Source organism: Catharus ustulatus, chromosome 4 (assembly GCF_009819885.2).
Source record: "Catharus ustulatus isolate bCatUst1 chromosome 4, bCatUst1.pri.v2, whole genome shotgun sequence".
NCBI classification, from domain to species: Eukaryota; Metazoa; Chordata; class Aves; order Passeriformes; family Turdidae; genus Catharus; species Catharus ustulatus.
In genome coordinates, this window is record NC_046224.1 from 68,984,331 (window position 1) to 69,001,962 (window position 17,632).

The following is a 17,632-nucleotide window of genomic DNA, read 5'->3' on the forward strand; positions in this document are numbered from 1 at the left end:
GTCTATCTCTCTTTTACCCCTCATCAAGCCTTTGACTGGACATACTACCCAGCCTTATTACTGAGGTGCTGGGTGGCCTTTTACTGCCCAGTTCAGCTAAGGGGAAGCTGCTGCTCCTTTCACTTCAGCTGTCGTCAGCTCAGGCGCCAGGTTTCAGTGGATCCCAGCTCCTTTCTGCCTTGTCAGTGCAGAAAGCTGGCTTGTTTATCCTGCCTTCAGATGGGTGTCCAGGATAGCTGGGCTGACTCACCTTTCTCACTCCACTGAGAGCCTAAATGGTTAGTTTAGACAAGATACCTAATTGGGAGCGGGCTAAAATTAGCGCTGACTCCCAAGCACTGTGCAGGCTTGTGCAGAGCTTACCTTGAAGGGCTCACATTAGTGGAAATGGTGGTGTTTAGACAGGAGTGTGTGCTCGATTGCTGCAGTTAAATGGAGCTTTTGTAAGTGCTGTTGCCACTAGAAGGGAAGGTGCTGTGGCAGGTGATGGGAATTCAGTGTTCAGGTGCAGAGGAACAGCTTATTTTCCTTATTATGGCCACAGAATACCTCGGGGTAGAGCACTGCTTTTGCTTTCTTGCTCTGGACTATGATTGAAGTAGTTAGGAGCTATCTAGCTTTCATAAAGAAAAGTATTAATTTTTCTGTGTTTTTTTCTTTTTAGAAAGATGTATCAAGCATAAAATGTATTCTAAAGCAACACTCAATTTATACACCTCAAGCTTTATGGAGATGTTGGTGGGAATAAAGCACTTCAGCTCTTCCAGCACTGCCCTTTCTTCTTGCACACTATCTTCTATCAGTTATTGGGTGAAATATTAATGAATATTAAAGCAGGGCAGTAGGTTTTATTATTTGTTTGCTCTCCAGGCCTCTTTTATGAAGTCAGACAGGTATTATACAATATCCAAAGAGACAGAAACTTTGAAAAGCTGGCTGCATGCCTTGTGTTTGCACTGAGAACCTGTGTGAATAATTCCCCTACTGGATTTTCATTCCTGTAGAAAAAACCCTGTTTGTCTGACCCATTTGACCAGAAACATCCACCAGAGATGCACATAACTTATATTACATCGATACAGCAGTCTTTGAATGTTCCTTTTGTCCATTTTTCAGAGAAGACAGTTTAATGTGATAACTGGAACAATGAAGGTTAATGTCCAAACTTTTATACTTTGCTTTTCAAAGCTGTAATTTGCACACATATTTCACCTGAGCCTTGGAGCTGTAAATAGATACATATAGAGGTTAAAAAAAAAAGGATGTGATTAGTTACTGAATTTTTTGCAGCTTAACAGAGATATGAATTATTCTATGATTTGTACCTCCATTCATTTGCAAAAGTAAAAGGCTATTGGCTTAGCAATTAAATTAATTATTTTGCCCATTGGAAGAACGAAAGACTTTAGCAAACAAAGCCCTGAAAGTTTCATTCTCGTGTGCTCTGTCCACAGTTCTTAGTGAGTTTCATAATGGCTTTTATCAGCAGTTGTGCTACCTGTCATAACTACATAATTACAGCACCTAATTATATTATTACTTATTTACCCTAGTTATGTAATTGGATGTAATTGTGCAATTATGTAACTCCTCAGTCAGCTGAAAAATGCTCTAAAACCAGCCTGTGCTCCTAAGAGTAAAGGTGAATTGGACCATCTCTCTAAACCAAGGCAATCTTTGCTGGGAAATTACAGGTTCTTTTCTCCATTATGGTCATTGGGACCATGAACCTTTTATTCCCATCAGTGTGGCAGGGAGAAAGCAGTAGAGACAGGTTGTGCAACACCAGCCTGAAATTCTGAACAATTGTCTTCTGATTCAGTTCTTTTAAAAGCACTTTGTGGCACAGCAATGACCTGGCATTGGCCGCGTGTCAAAATATTTTAACTGTTTTATTTTAAATATTTTGAAGTTGTCAGCTTTTTTTTCCATTTTTTTTTCCTTTTAGTTTATTAAATAAAAGAAGTATTTAGCCATGTCATGAGGAAAAATACATTCCCCTTTTGAACCATTCTGATTGTTTTGTTTGCTGTTCTTAAATACTTCTGAAATTTTGAAAATTTGGCTGAATTTAGTGCTCCTTTGAGCTGGTGCAGTCGTTTCTGCTCTTCCTACCTCCAGCCTCATGGTTTTGCCTTCTTTTTCTATTAGATACTCAGAAGTGGGTGTTAGATTGAAAAGCAGTGCTGGGAATAATGCCAAATGAGCCATTGAGAAGCCTCACAATAGTTGTCATTTTGCCCATGCTGTGTGCTGGGCAGCGCCAGCCCTTTTCCTTGGCACCCTCCTCTCTCCTGCCCTGCCTTTTGCCGCGTTCCCACCTCGGGAGGGGAGGTGTGATGTGAGCCATGGCAGCTCCTGGCTGCTCCCAGGGGTCAGGTGGTGGCCAGAGTCGCTCCATGAGGCAGTGACCCCCTGGTACAGGAGCAGGGAGAGGGGAAAAGCTCCCTCCTGGAGCCAGAGCTGCTTGTGTACAGTCCCTGGCACTCCTTGCAAAGGGGCTTTTAGCCAACCCCAGTAGATGTAGGTGACTGTCAGAACAGCCAAGGTGTGAGCCAAGGGCACCTATGGAGTCTGACAGCTGTGGGTCAGGAGGCTGCCTGTCTGTCCCTTCACACCTTGGAAGAGGTTGCTCCAGAGTTACTCAGTGAGCAAAAGGCATTTCAGTGATGCCAGACCCTGGTGTGCTCCCCTGGTGTCTGACAGAGGCAGTGGCCATCCCTGAGCATGTGCAGCTTCTAGGGGGAGGCAGCTCCAAGGGAAGTTCAGGCAGGAAAGGTGGAGACAGTGAAAAAGCACTGTACAACAAGGGGAAGGGCATGCTGACAGCATGGGGATTTGTGGAACAAGGTGTTCTTTACTGCTGTCGATTTTTGTCAAAGAATGTAATAAAATTATATGTACTAAGAGGGCTGTTGACCTCTGCTCTTAAAATAAAGCTTCTTTGGAGAAGGAAGAAAAAAAAAAAGTTCTGACATCCAAAATTCTTCTATTCTGTTATCCATCACCCTTTTGAATTTTGGAAGTAAAAGTTTTCTCTGCTAGTTCTGTAGATATTCTTATTACATCCAAGGATCACAAAACACCATATGGGTAGAGAGAATGACCTAAAGCAGGGAAATGTCAATCCAAGGTAACATAAATGCTGCAGAACTGCAGAACAGGCACTTGGGATCTCAGGAAGACACTCTGTGTGCTTTTCACACACACTCTGGTGATTCATCCCAGACAATTCCAGGAGTTTCCTTCCCCAGATGTCCACCCGACCCTTGTTCTGCAGCAAGAGCAGAGGGGGGAGGACCAGGGATGTGTTTGTTCTCTCCTGAGCTGCTGCAGTTCACAGCCCAGAGTACTAATGTGAAAATTGATGGCCACTGAAGTCATGCCAGTTTGAACTGCACTGGCTGAGGAGAGAACACCACACTGGTTCTACTGCCTCTGTATAGGTGGGATAATATCAGCAGGGAGAAAGGGCACCAGCTGATCAGTGACCCCTTCAGCTGCTGCAGGGACCATGAGCTGCACCTCCTAAACTGGCTCACTATAAACAAACTGTATTTTTGAGGCTGCTTCATTATCATAAATTCTAGTTCAGCCTGAACTTTCTGATCTGCTTGAAAATCCTTACAGGACTCGTGCACACAAATGTTGTGCTGGAGTGGGGCATGGAGTTTATAGCTTCTGGGAAGCTAATAATGCTACCATTGTTAGGGCTGGGTTATTTGACTTTTTAAGACTGGCTTTGCTCCAAAAACTAGCAGATGTTATCAAAGCCAAACTTGCCAGGATGAGATGTATGTACATATCATTAAGCAATGCAACTTTTTCTTAATTACTTTTAAAAGGCTGATACAATGCATGTCACGTTATGAGTAATTACTTACCATGGCAGTAACACCAAGAGCACAAAAGCCAGCTGCTAAATAAGATCTGAGGTCTCTGAGAAAGGCTCAGCTCCTAGGAAATGCAGTGTTGGTTTTGTCTGCAGTTGGGTTTTCAGAAAATAAGCAATTAAAGAACTATGCCTAAATAGATGATTTGCATCTCCCATTTTTTTGTTGCGCTCAAAGTAGGAGAGTGAGTGAGAACACAGCTCTGTCCTTCCACGTGGGCCCTGTGGGGGGTCCAGGGATTTGAATTAGGTGCACCAGGTCCCAGAGAAAGCCCTTTTTCTGAAGGTGAAAAAAAGCTGAAACTGAGCTTTACACAGGTCCAGATACTGCTTGGGTATTTAAGGGGAGTTCCATCTACACTCAGATATCCGAGTGTTATCCAGGTTTTACATATACAGAATAAATTGAGGCACTGTTCTTTCTGCCACTAGGTATTGAGTTATTTCTCTTTTGTTGCTTTTCTTGTTGCTCAAAAGTAATTTTCATTTCTGTGGGAAGGCCATTGCTATTTTTGCTTCTCTGTACAATTTTGCCTCTACGCTATTATCTCATTAAAGTGCTGAACACCTCCCTCTCCACTTCATAAAATAAGCAATCACAGTAACGTGCCTAATTAGCTGCTTTCTTGCTCATTTGTGTTTCTCAAAGCATGGAAAGTTAGCATCATGTGAGGACTTTGCATATTTGCACAAAGCTCCTATTCTTCAAGAGAGCTGGGCATCTTCTTTTCTCCTTGAAGGGTTCTGCATTTTCCAGCAATGGGTTCTTTGGTCTGCCATAAATAATTTAGTTGGCCTGCTTGGCTCAGTGAGGCATGAGACGTGGGTAAATAAAGGGAAAAGTGGGCTTCATTTGGTACCTCCTTGCAAAAGCTTGAGGTTTCAGTGGCTTTATCTTTACACACATCCTTTTCAGACAGGCAAAATTAATTATCCTGCTGCTGCTTGAACAGAAAGCCATGGATCTGATCCTGCCTCCTTAGAAATGATGTCATTAGCTGGAGCAGGAGAGAGCTTGGTATCCAGGGCAGGTGCTGCAGCACAGGCAGGTTTGCTGTGTGCAGTGAGGGGATGGTGATGACCTTCATCCCCCAGCTCAGGAGGGAATGGCCAAGGCACAGAACCCTTGTCTCTGTTCAGCCTCTCACATCCCTGTTAACTTCTAAAGCACCAACACAATCCTGTCCATTTCCCTCTTTCCTTTGAAATCACTTCTGTGTACACAGCTGTGATGTAATTTCAAATTACAGAACAGAGCCTAAAACTCCTCAAAAGTATATTCATTGATATTTGGGGCTTTTTCTCCCTTGAGATCCAGAATCAGCAGTTTGATGCTACCCAGACCTAGTCTTTTTGGCCCCTTGTGATATTGTGGCTCACTTGTAAGCTCAGCTTGATTTCCTCTGTATTTTCAAGATTTGGCCACCTGTCTGTTTAGGCTTCAAAGATTTTGCTACAAAGATGGGTTCTGCCTTGATAATACAGTGTAGTCACAGCCTACTTGTCCTCCTTCCAAGTCCTACTCGTTCAATTTGCAAGTTAAAATAAATGAGCTGAATTGGGTTCCTGTTTGTTTGCTTGCTGCTGGTCTTAAAAACTCGAGGAGGGGTCTGGACACAAGGCTGTGTTCCTTGAAACTTGCACATGCCCAGGAACAGGGAGTGGAGGTGATCCAGCTGGAGCGCCCCGGAGCCAGCAGCGCTGCTGGCAGGACACAGGCTGCAGTTCCCTGCTGGAATCCTCCCTCGCCCCGACCTGCCAGAGTCTGGAGCTGTTAGCTTTCCAGGCAGCCTGCAAAAGCTATCTTTTATCCCTTTGTTAAAGAAGCCTGTGGCATGAGATGGATCTGTGTGTGGGCAGACCTTTAGTCTGTGATTCCAAGTGATGGAAAGGCTCTCCAAGGCACTGGATAGGCATCTACTGCCTTAAAATCCTGCCAGTGACAGAGCCCTGATTCTCCTGGGACTGGCTGAACAGTGAAAGCTGGACCTTAGCTGGGATCACAGCTAGTGATAAGAAGTTGAACCCCAGAGGAACAATGTGATGAGCAGATGCTGGAATGTGTCAACTAAATTAATTTGATTTTGCTAGATGGGAGAAGCAACAGACACCAAACACTTCAGTGCTGTTTGAAAATATTATTGCAACATTTGAAAACAATTATTGCTCTTTGTATTACAGTGGTACTAAACCTCTGGCTGCTTGAATAGGAAAGACTGAAAAATTGTCTACAGCCAAGGCAGATAACTGCAGATGCTGAGGAAAGGAAGGACTGTGGGGTTCCCCAAAGACATGAGGGCAGTCAGTAAAAGAACAGAGAAACAAATTTGTTGCCTTACCAGGAACTCCATTTAAAAATAAATAGGGCTGAAGTTAGCACTCCAAACACAGCAGTGAGATTCTGCACGATGCAAACCAGGGAAAGGCTACAAGAAATGCACTTCTGCTTCTGACCTCTCACAGTGCAGAGGCAGCAAGATTTGAGGGGATTTGGTGCAACACTGGTGTGAGCTTGATTTACAAGGTGCTACAGATATGATGAAGTTACTTGTGTGCTGAATCTATCACAGGAGGAAAAATCCACTGGCCCAAATTACTCTGCATGGATAAGTTTCTGAATTTGTGTAACTTTGGTCTCATTGTGCCATTTATCTTTCGGGATCAGCTTTATAGGATTTGTGTCAGGCTTTTCTATTTGGTTGTAAGGCTGCTTCGCCAAATCTTCTCTCTTGTTTGTGTGGTGGCTGTGTGTATGATAAAAAGCTAAGATTGCATCATCTTTAATAAAAGGGAAGATGTATAGCCTAAAGAAATCAGATTAGTTGTAGAGAAAGAAATCAATCAGGTTGGCAAATTGCATCTGTGGGACAAAGTGCAAAATGTTTGTTTCATGCAGTATTTATTGAACAAATTTGTTGAGAAGATGGTTAAAAATGCTCTACAAGAAAAAAATAGGAACCATTTTGTTCAATTTAAATGGCATTGATGTATTTTTTACATCATGAATTCTTGCAATATTACCAACAACAATCCCTGATAAAGTGCTTTACACAATTGCCTCACAGGGCATTTTGAGATAAAAGTATATATTGGAGATTGTAAAGTGGCTGCATCCAATTTGTATATAATGGAACTCACTACAGCCATCCTCCAAAATTCAATAGATCAGGAGTCACATTACACTTCTGTGAGTTTGGGGTAGTAGGAGCTCTAAAGAGCCTCCAAAACAAGCAGGCAGCTCTGAGTCATGGTTAATGAACCCTGTGTATTTTACACACGTGATTAAAATGTTTTGTTTCTGTTTTTCATTTTGTTGGGTGACGCTGAAGGAAAATCCTAAATTTGGGCCTGTGAAACCAATCATCTGCTTGTTCTCAAGTGAAAATTCAGTTTAACTGAACACAGCAAACCATTTAAAATGCTGGACTGAAAAACAAAAAATCAGATCTGTACAGAGGATCCATTTTAATATTTCCTAGCAAAAAGCACTAAATGAAAATGTAGTATAGGCAGCTAAAGGGTGATGCTGTACCATGGTGGTTTTTTCTTTTATTCATCTATGCCTCCAGCCTTGAAGACAACCCACGATAGACACAAACCTGAGCAAGTAGAGAGCCCAGTTTTGCTGGTTCCCACCTGTTTCCTGAAGGGAATAAAATGCTTTCTGCTTCCATCCAAGTGGATGGGTGGCACCTTGTCTGCTGCAGCCACACCTGCCATGGGGTCACTCCTTGGCCATTGTGCCTGCAAGGAATTGCATTTGCTGTGCAGAGGAAGCCACAGGCAAGCATTTGAGCAGAGCAGGGAGTCAGAGGGCAGCCTGGTTGTGTCCAAGCCCATAGGGCTGGAAGGTAGCCATTCCTTGGTGTTGTTTGTTAAGAGATGCTTCATAGAGAAATTTAGATCTTAATCCTCTCCTCTGAGTATGGTCTTCCAGGTCTTTTCCAGCCTTAATGATTCCATGATTTTGTGCATGTGTAAGGTATGTGCATGATTGTATCATTGCTTAAAAATCTGCTCTGTGTGGTGATAGTCAATAATTCTTACTATTTTCAAAGCAAGTGTTGTTCTTTCAGCTGTCCTTTCATATCGCCCCATGTGCAAAATACATCAGAGTGAAAATGGGCCCAAAGCAGGAACATTCAGATCAGGACTCAAAATGCCTCTGCTGTGGCAGTATCCTAAACCAGAACAGTTGTGCTGCAATCAGTGGAGCTCTGCCTGTGTAAAACTGAGAACAAGGTCAAGTCCTGAGCCTCTGAAAAACGAGTCTCCAGCTGAGTCTTTGTATTTCCCAGAGATTCTGTTACACCAAATTGAAGCTAAAGTCAGGAAATGGACAGTACTTGCAAAATACAAGGTGACAAGACCAGAGAATTAAAGCTAAACGTGAAAAAAACCCACCAAACAACCAAAACATAAATTTCAACAAATATGCTCCTGAATCCTATGCTTCAAAAGCTAGGAAGCAGAGGTCATAGCTTGGGGTTTACCAGGGAGTTAGACCCTGATCCATTGGATCAAACCAGCAGGCACATTGACAAAAGCAGGTCCAAATGTGTGGTGTCCTCACCAGCTGGATGGTACATATGTGTCTGAGGAGGAGACATCATCTGTGGCCTGGTACTGCAGGGTCATTCACATTGCAGTGGGATTCGCAGCACTGGCTTTTGTCTGGAGTTCAGCGTCTGGAGTGTGCTGCCAGCTTGTTTTGTGAAAAAAAAAAATCAATGTTAAAAGAGGAATGGAAGAAGTGGGGGCTTCAGCTTGCTGGTGCAAGCAGTGTGGGAGTGGGAAAGGGGCTGGAGAGGCATTGGAATTCTGGTCACTCTAAACAAAACCAACGGAAAGCAGCGATGCTGCTGCCGGGCTCAGTGGGGTCCTGGCCCACAAACCAAGGATGAACTCACTGAAATGCTGTGGGGAGCAGCAGGGGAAGCAGAGGGAGGAACAGGTTAGAGCTGGAGGCGTTTTGGTGGCAGAGCTGGGGCTGCACGGGCAGCTCTGCTGTGCCAGGGCTGTCCTGGGTGGCGCTGGGGGAGCTGAGCCTGGGGGGTTCCACACCAAGAGGGCACAGACAGAGACCTGCCACCTTCCCCTGCACACAGGAGTTATGCTGAGCTTCCCACACCAAGACAGCTGGAACTCAACCAGAGCCCCCCAGGCTGCCAGTACAAGGTCCTTTCTTTAAGGACATGTGCAGTTAATGTCGGAATATTGAAACCATACCCACGTGAACAAAGTTAGTAAGCCAGTGATTCATTGCTGTTTCAAACCTCTATCTAGCCACAGTAAATTTCTGCTTGGTAGTGACAGTCTGTGTCCACATGCAGGCCATAATTTACAGTTCTGTGTTTTGTATCAACAACATCTGTTTAATAAAAGAAGAATAAAAAAAGCCAAGAACATTTATTTTCTAACCTCTGTACCAGATGTTTCGTTATGCACGAGATCCGGAGATTATATCAGAAATAATTTAATTATTTTAAATGAATAATCCAAAGTGTTTTTCCTAAAGTATGTCTCGTAACCACTAACAACATGAAAACACAGGAATGTGGAAAACTAAACTCATGTTTTACATAAATCTGTAATTTTAAGGGTGCAAATATTATGGACCAAATCCTAGCTTTTGATGGTAGTGTTTGGATTCTTGAAGATTTGCACAGGACAATATCAATTATGAGAGGGATGAGATGGCAGAGAGCAACTGATGGAGCAGAAGAAAGCAACAGCTCAGAAATGTGCCATGGGGAGGGGACAACACCAGAAGTAAATGTATCTTCAAGGAGACCAGTGCTGGGGTGAGACACAAGCTGAGGCCCCCCCAAGCACACAGCAGCTGTGCCCTGGCTCTCCCATGAATTCTCTGTGGTCCCTGCACACCTGCAGATCCTGGGGTTCCACCTGCACAGTGGCTGGAATGTGCCATCTCAGAGACAAAGCTGCTTAGTTTGGTTTCTACTTTCCACCTTCCAGGGCAGAGTTGCTGCAGTGGGGATTCCTCCCCCCATGTAGTTGCTCTCTGGCTGCTGCACCCCAGGTCAGGGTGGCCTTTTCCTCTCTAGGGACACCCTGTGACTCACAGACCTGCTGTTGGCACGTGGCTTGCCCACAACAGCAGTGTGAGAGCACATTCAAACTTATGGAAAAAATTACTGTCATGATCGTTTCCATCTTTTGGCGGTAAATGCTAAATCCCTTAGGTGTGTTTGATAAGCAGAAATATTGTGATGCTTGCCCTTTCCAGAGCTCCCATTTGAGTGTCAAAACTGCCCCACAGAGCATCAGAGAAAATTCTTCACAATTTGGGGTTTATTATCATTCCTCACCCTAATTTTTACAGGGATATCCTAAGTGGGAATGCTGATACAGAAACACTGAGGCATTTATAACTGCCTGTCCTGAATATCAGTCTTGAAGAACTCACAATTACTCAGAATTACGGTGATAGATTCTTTTACAGCTCTCGAAAACACTCAGCCAAGTTAAAATGCATCAATGACACTGCTAAAGCAGACAGTGGGTCTGTGTTGTGGTTTCAACCTCTTTTCAGGGCGTAACAGGTTTTTCTATTTTCCTGTGAGCTGTGGGAGCTGTAGCATGTATCAATCCAGTGTAGACCCAGCCAAACCTATTAGTTTTCTTGTTGCATAAAGATTTATCTGTAATTGCCAGGGTTTATTTTTATTTTCTTTGAATTACTGTTCTGGATGCATATAGATGCATAACAATTCCCAATTTCCCTCCCTATATTCTTGTACAGCACAGATTGCTTATCAAATACAGTCTTAACATTAAAGTGTCAAACAGGATTTGCAGAAAGCTATTTGGGCTTGTAGTTTAGGATGAACATTTATCAAATTGTGGATTAGCTGAATCATGCACTGAACCAAATTATTATTGTCTGTGATTAAATCACAAAGTGGTTATTGCCCTGTGTCATCTAAAGCATACGATAGCTTAAATCTTGAAAATCCCTTTTTAAGGTGGCTGTAGAGCTATATAACTCTGGACTTTTAGGACCAGACTCTGTCCCTAGACAAAAAAATAATGCAGTAATTTCACAACTATAAGGTGCACTGGATTATAAGGCGCACTCCCGGGTTTCGATCAAAATTTTAGGCTTTAAGGTGCGCCTTATAGTTGTGAAATTACTGTAGCTGTCAAAAGGTCGTTTGGACTGATCCCTCTCTGCTTATATGGGCAGCATATGTGGGAAGGGAATGGATGGGTTTATTTGCATTTCAGACATGCAGAATAGTTCTCAGTAAATAGATCTCTTTGTACTCGGGACTGAAGTATTTATTCAAGGTGCTGGCTGAGAAAAGGGGAGTGAACTGTTCTTCTGGTGCCTAAAAGGGCAGGGAGTGCCTGCTGGAGAGCAGTGATACCCAGTTTGTTTGTCCTCATGCTGAGGGCACAGAGGACAGGCAGTGCCACTCCTCAGCCCTGAAGGCCACCGGGTGACCAGCAGGGTCTCTCCTTAGTGCAGTGCCAGCAGAATTTTACCACCTCAAAGGGACACTTGAGGGGCTGCAGTCTCTCTAAAGAGGTTCAGTCTTCCTAAAGCTGTAGGAGCCTTTTTTGGGGGCTGCTGCCTGTCCACAAAGGTGTGTTCCAGCACAGCCCAGCACATGGAGGCAGCGATAGCAAACCTTCCTGGTGATTAATATCCACGCTCCTCTTGTGCACCCTTCAGCAAACATCTAGCTGAGGAGGAAGACAGCTTCCAGCACCCCTGTTTTCTCAGCCTTGCTGTTAGGGCACAGCCCTCCTGATGACAGCCTGGCTGAGTCACTGAGGAGAGAAGCATCCTTGCAGAACTGTGGGCTGGGGGACAGAGAGGCCACTGCCCTGCCCAGGTCACAGCCCAGGAGGAGTCATGAGCAGTAATCACCACTTTTCTCGGTGAACAGATAGGAGGGAAGTCCTGGAAGGGTTTGTTTTCGTGTTGCAACAAGGGTCACATGGTGGAAAGGGCTGCGAGTCACTGCATTAGGGTGTGCTGGAGAAATTAGTCTGGCACAGCTGACAGCAGCGTGGCACTCGCAGCCCGTGGCTGCAGCACCAGCTGAAGGTATGCATTAGGCTGCCTTTGCTCCTCTACCTCATCCCCCTTGTCCTACTCTTTGACCTATTTTCTCTCACTGTTATCTAGTAATCTATTTTTTAAAGGCTCAGCCCAGCCTTTCCTGCTGGTTGCAGCTGAGCCATCTCGCTGCTAGCCTGTGAAACCAGCACCTCCTAAAGAAACATCCCTCTGCCAATTACTCCGAAGGCATGGATTCAGCTCAGCGTGAGAGCTTGATTGAAGCCAGTTGGCTGTGCCAACAGGACAGGGATGGCTCAAGAGAGGCTTCGTACAAAGTATAGAAACTCTAAACAGATTTCTTCAGTCTTTCCTCCGTCCATCCTCAGAGCTAGCAAAGTCAGAAAAATGGCAATATTTTAAGGGAGGGCTTATCCCACAGCTCTGCCATCCCCCTGGAAAACCCACAGAAGGGGAGAGTTGCACAGAAAACTGCAGGAGGCAGGCGCAGACTTTTGCTCTGAGCCTGCCTCCCCGACACGGAGGGGTTGAGGTTTTCCAGCGAGCGCAAGGAGCAAATCCTCTAAGCCCTGTGATTTCTCAGGCATGTGCCCTCACCGTGTGCACCCAGGGCACTCGTAGAGAGGTCTGGCCCTGGGGGAGCTGTGCCTGTGGCTTGGAACCTTGCCAGCCAAGGCGGAGGATGGAGGCAGCGAGTGTGCTGGATCGCCACACCAAATGTCTGCTCTGCTCGTGTGCAGTCTCTCTGGCCTGCAGCCTTTTGGCTCACCCCACCTGCCTTTTTTCCCTTTTTTTTCCTTTCCCCCAGCTGAACTGGCGGAGAGGAGGCTGCAGCTCCTTTCTGTCCCTGCAGCTTTCCTGTCTGGCTGACGCTGTGCCCTGGACACAGATGTCTGCTTCAATATGGATCCTGTGAGGCACAAGTTATGCTTGCGGGAAGAGTGTGGAGCAGGAAGATGCTGTGATCCGTAGGTGGGCTGTGAATCGCTGCTGTCCAGCGCAAGAATGAAATAACAATAACAACTAACAACATACTGCCTTAAACCATGGTTATTTAGAAAGAAAATTTTGGTAAATTTTCACAATTAATTATTTGTCCAGGCAGTTACTTTGCTTTAAAGCATCCTGTCCACATAGCTCACCCTCCGTGAGCTCATTAATGCTCAAGCTGTGTCACCTCAGGCTATCCTGGTGGCTGTTGATTGAATCCCGTGACAGCTGTTTGCAGAGGTTTGCCCTGCTCCCTGCCAGCAGCCTGCCTTCTTCCTCCAAATTGCCTCTCAGTTCCAGACAGGGTTCAAATTTCTAAGTGAACGCTGTCGTGGGCAGAATGGTTGGATTTTTAAGAGTAATAGGTAAGGCATGACAGATAACATCCTGCACACCCCCAGGAGTGCTCCTGCACGTTACAGCTTGAAGGTGTTGGTCAAGGTGAACCCTGGACTGAGCCCATAAACATTTAAGTCCCAGAAAAAAAAATGTTTGGGGTTGTACAAACATGTTAATGACCTCCAGTTAATTGGCAAGTAATTACCTTGAAGTAAAAATAGCTTTCCGTTGCTGAGCAGTCACAAGACTGCGTGTCCCCCTGTGAACACTGAAATTTTTTGGCCAAGGAGCCTTGTCCAACTTGCCTTCTGGATCCTGCAGGTTTGTGATCAAAAGTTTGTTGTCCCCAGCACCAACTGCTGTTTGTTTGTGGTGGAGACTCAGCAAACAGAGCCTGCCAAAGGTAATTTTCATGCTGCCCTTTAATAAAGTTCTGCAGTTCATAATGCAATGAAAAAGTAAGATCATATTGGCTGGCAAAAGCGTGCAGTTCAGCAAGGGAAAGTACCTGCTGTGTGCACTATAAAGGAGCTACCAGTGAAAGCTAGGTAAGTATTTTTAACCTAAAGACAGCTTGGCAGGCTATAATGTGTCTCCTACTGAATTTTGAATCTTTCTGATCCTTTGCATGACAAAAATACACAGCTGGACTGATTTCATTAGATGTGTATTGCAGCTGAGAACCAAGAAGCCTGCACCTAACACAGCTCTGGGACTCCAAGGGGGACCTGTGGGCAAGGGGGACCTGTTTGACCTGTTGCCTCTCTGCCACCTACAAAAGTCAGCAGCATCTTTTCATGAGCTCTCCAGTCCATGCAAACCATCAGCGTCTCTTAGAACTTGGATCAGGTCCTTGCTTGATCCTCCATAATACTCTGGGGGAAAAAAGGCCCAGATTTTCCTGAACTGCAACTAAACCACACCTGGGTTTCTCTCCTGGAAGAGATTACCACAGCATTTCTAGGAAGCCAGAGCTGGGCACGCGTGAACGAGCGGAGTCTGTCGCCGGAGTCCTGTGACTCTGGGGCTCGTGGTGGCTGAGATGAGCTGGCACGTGGTGCAGGGTGGTTCCAGCTGAAAAGCCACATCTGCTCGGTGTGCTGAGGTGCCTGCTGCCTGTTCCTTCCCTGTCTCCAGCTGCTCCTGGCCGTCCCTCTCTCCAGGCAGTGTAAGGTCACACTGAGGAGGAGGGAAGCAGGTGACACTGGGAGAGCCTCAGGAGAACCAGAGTGTCTGGCATCCACACAGATTCCTCTGGATGCTGCAGTGAGGTGCAGGGTCAGTCCACAAAAATCTTTCCAAAGCAGCCGGAGGTCTCTGTCCTGGAGGAGTGAGGGAGGGGCAGATGGAAAAAACAAACCTAGCAAAGTGCATTTCACAATTCTGGCAGCTGTACTCGGCAAACAGAGGAGCCACAATGATGGATTCTCAGATTGCTCTCTGTGTGCAGCCTGGCTTGAGGAACTTTGGCATTGTTGTGAGGCTTGAAAGGGCTCCTGTTCCCTCCTCTGGCTCCTATGGCCTTGCATTTGGTATCTTCAGGTGCTTCAAGCAGGAGGAGCTGTAATGAGTGCAGATACCAGAGCTTTCCAGGAAACATTCAGGTACAAGTGCAGCTCTGTTCGCTCTAGCTGCCTTGAATTAAAGTTCTGTGCCTGTAGTGGCAGACAGATTTGCTGGCAAACATTTTGAAAAAAAGAAAAAAGAAAAAGGCATCAATCCAGAAAGGCACTGTGCACAAACTAAGCTTAGTATAAATGAGTACACCTGTGCTCGACACCAGGCACGTGATGAATGCTCTGCTACATCCTAGCCAAAATAAATTTAAAATAAATATCGGCATGTACTGGCGGAAGATGAATGCTGGTGTTGTAAGCAGGACCGCATGTGGCAGAAACAGGAGCCTCCCGCTCTGCGTGTCAGCTGGGGATATCCACAGGGAGGGTCACGTGCACTCCTCTCCAGCTCACCAGCAGAGCTGGTGAAAACAGGTTTTGATTTGAATGAGTTATGACCCATTGAAAATGGCATCATGTGTAACCACAGTAAATTGTCATAATGAGATCACGAGGCCTGAGAAGTGAGCGGCGAGCAAAGGGGCCTCGTTCCACCAGCGCCCATGGCTGCCAGCCCGGGGCTGCAAAATGCAACCCAGGGACACGCTCCTGCTCCCTGGGCATCTTGGTGCATTTAGTGACAGGACCTGGGGCTGCACAGCCAGACAAAATCTCATTGGAAGTTTTGAGTTAAAAAGAAGAAAAACAAGCTAAAATTCATACAGCTTTGCGTTTAGTCATATCCAGAGTAACAGAGGGGACTGGGCTAACACAAAGAGTGGACAAACATGAATGCTGTTAGTGCTGCCATGCTCACCCAGGCTTAGCTTGGTTGTTTCTAAATCATGAAGCTGTAGGAGGGGAGGGTTTGGTGATCAGGGCACAGCACTACAGAGGTGCAAGGAAATCCTCCTGGAAGCATGGTAAAGACTTAATGTATCCCAGGCTCACAGCTCTGCTCCTGGACCTGCTCAGGCACAGCTGCCCTGGGCTGCCCAGCTGTAAATGCTGCAGAATCATCACTGCCTTCTCTCTTTTCAAAGGAAAAATAGAGGCAAAGTCCAACACAATGATCAATTTGACAGACTTAAAACTTTACCAAATACCTGGACAGCGTAAGTCACAGAGCTCCTGTCTTCCAGGTGTCTTGTAGGTGGACTTTTGAAAAGAGCTCCTTTCCATTGCTCCTGGCACAGTGCTATTTGTGTGGGGCCATTCACAGCTCAGTTGACTGGAAGAAACACACTCATTCTGTTTCTCTTCTCAAGTTATCAAGTGCACGTGGCCCAGCCACATCCTCCCTCTCCCCATGAGGCACAGGGCAGAGGTGCAGGCATGTAATGCGCTGCCTGCTGCAGGACCTGCTCTGCTCCCTTTGTCTCAGGGCAAAGCGGGTTGCTCTCCACACGGCTGCCACTCCTCCTGGTCTTTCACTCCATCTGTTAAGCTCTGCACACAAATATCTGTGCCCCTGAGCCATGGAGACAATTTGGGCTCATGCGGATACGCAGCACCTTCCTGACTCATATCATCTGTTTACAGTGGTTTTGTCGTGGCTGAATTCATAGCCTGAGTCCATGGATAAAGAAACACCCAGCTCAGAGCTGTTCCACGCAGTGCAGGGTAGCCTTGGCCATGGGGCTGTGCTTGCATTTATCCAAGATGCACAGTCTGAACAGCACATTGAAACCTGAGCCATTCCCAGGACCCCACATCTCCTATTCTGGGCACCTGGATCAAGGTCCCTCTGCTCTTCCAGTAGAAGTGCTTGAGGCTGTCTGGAAGGCTCTTGTCTTGTTTTCCTGGTGTTGCCTTGCTGAGATTGCTGCAAGGACAGCCAAAATAGATGGAGACCAGCCAAGCTGAAGAGACAGAGGGGAAATGTGTCCCTGCATACATCTAAGAGCAAAGCACAGGGAGCACTGAGGCTTTCCTGGTGTACCAAAGGAGTCTTCCCAGTGGGGGCATTTCTGCTGCCAAAGCCACAGGTGAATGTGCCAACACTGCCCACGCTGCAGTACAGGTGCAGCTGTGGGGAACCCAGATTTTCCAATTGGTGCCTTCTCTGTAGCTAAGGAGAACCAAGAATAAAACTGCTTATTTGAAATACTTTCTGAATTTACAGATTAAGCTCACTTGCTGTGCGTCATCCACTGAGCAGAAGTCCTTCTGAGCTTTCATCCTCTAGTCTCAGCTTAGTAGCCCTGCATAAACCCGTACTAACATACCTTGTTTTTCTAATACCCACGTAGGAGAAGAATTTGGACTGGTTCCCTCGGATGAGAGCCATGTCTCTGGTTAGCAATGAAGGTGACAGTGAGCAAAATGAAATCAGGAACCTGCAGGAGAGGCTGGAGTCAACCATGAGCCTTGTAAAACAGCTTTCCAGTCAGCTGGCTGAGCTCAAGGAACAGGTAAGTGCCCTGTGTGGGTAGCAAAGTGAGCACGTGTTGGTGAAGGCACTGCCTTCCATCAAGTCACAGTCAGGACAGCGTTACAAAAGAGACTTTTGTCTCAGCAAGGTTTTATCTTTCCCTCCAGCAAGCTCTCTGGGTAACTACACTGATAAGGGTTTGGAGTGAAATTGTACTCTGTTAGCAACAGCAGAGATCAGGTAAGGAGAAAACTCTGAGAAGGAATTAGTCATGAAATGCTCCTGGTGAGTGTGCAAGGACAGCGGGGAAACTGCAGAAGGGGTGAGGGGCTGCACAAGCCAGCAGTGAAAGCTATGTAGTGTCAGGAGTAGCTGCATACTGATGGGAGCCTGCAGGAAAAAAAGCCTTCTGTGTGCAGCCCTCGGGT

The 17,632-nt window shown here is 45.9% G+C and overlaps 1 protein-coding gene across 4 annotated transcripts in view; it reads left to right on the forward strand.

The window, feature by feature from the left end:
• ITPR2 (inositol 1,4,5-trisphosphate receptor type 2) overlaps nucleotides 1-17,632 on the forward strand; it is a 241,850-nt gene that overhangs the window by 220,457 nt on the left and 3,761 nt on the right. For all 4 annotated transcript variants that reach the window (XM_033056927.1, XM_033056928.1, XM_033056929.2 and 1 more), the window contains one exon: nucleotides 17,083-17,244. In XM_033056927.1, the coding sequence (XP_032912818.1) occupies nucleotides 17,083-17,244 (162 nt within the window). The remainder of the gene's footprint in view (nucleotides 1-17,082; nucleotides 17,245-17,632) is intronic.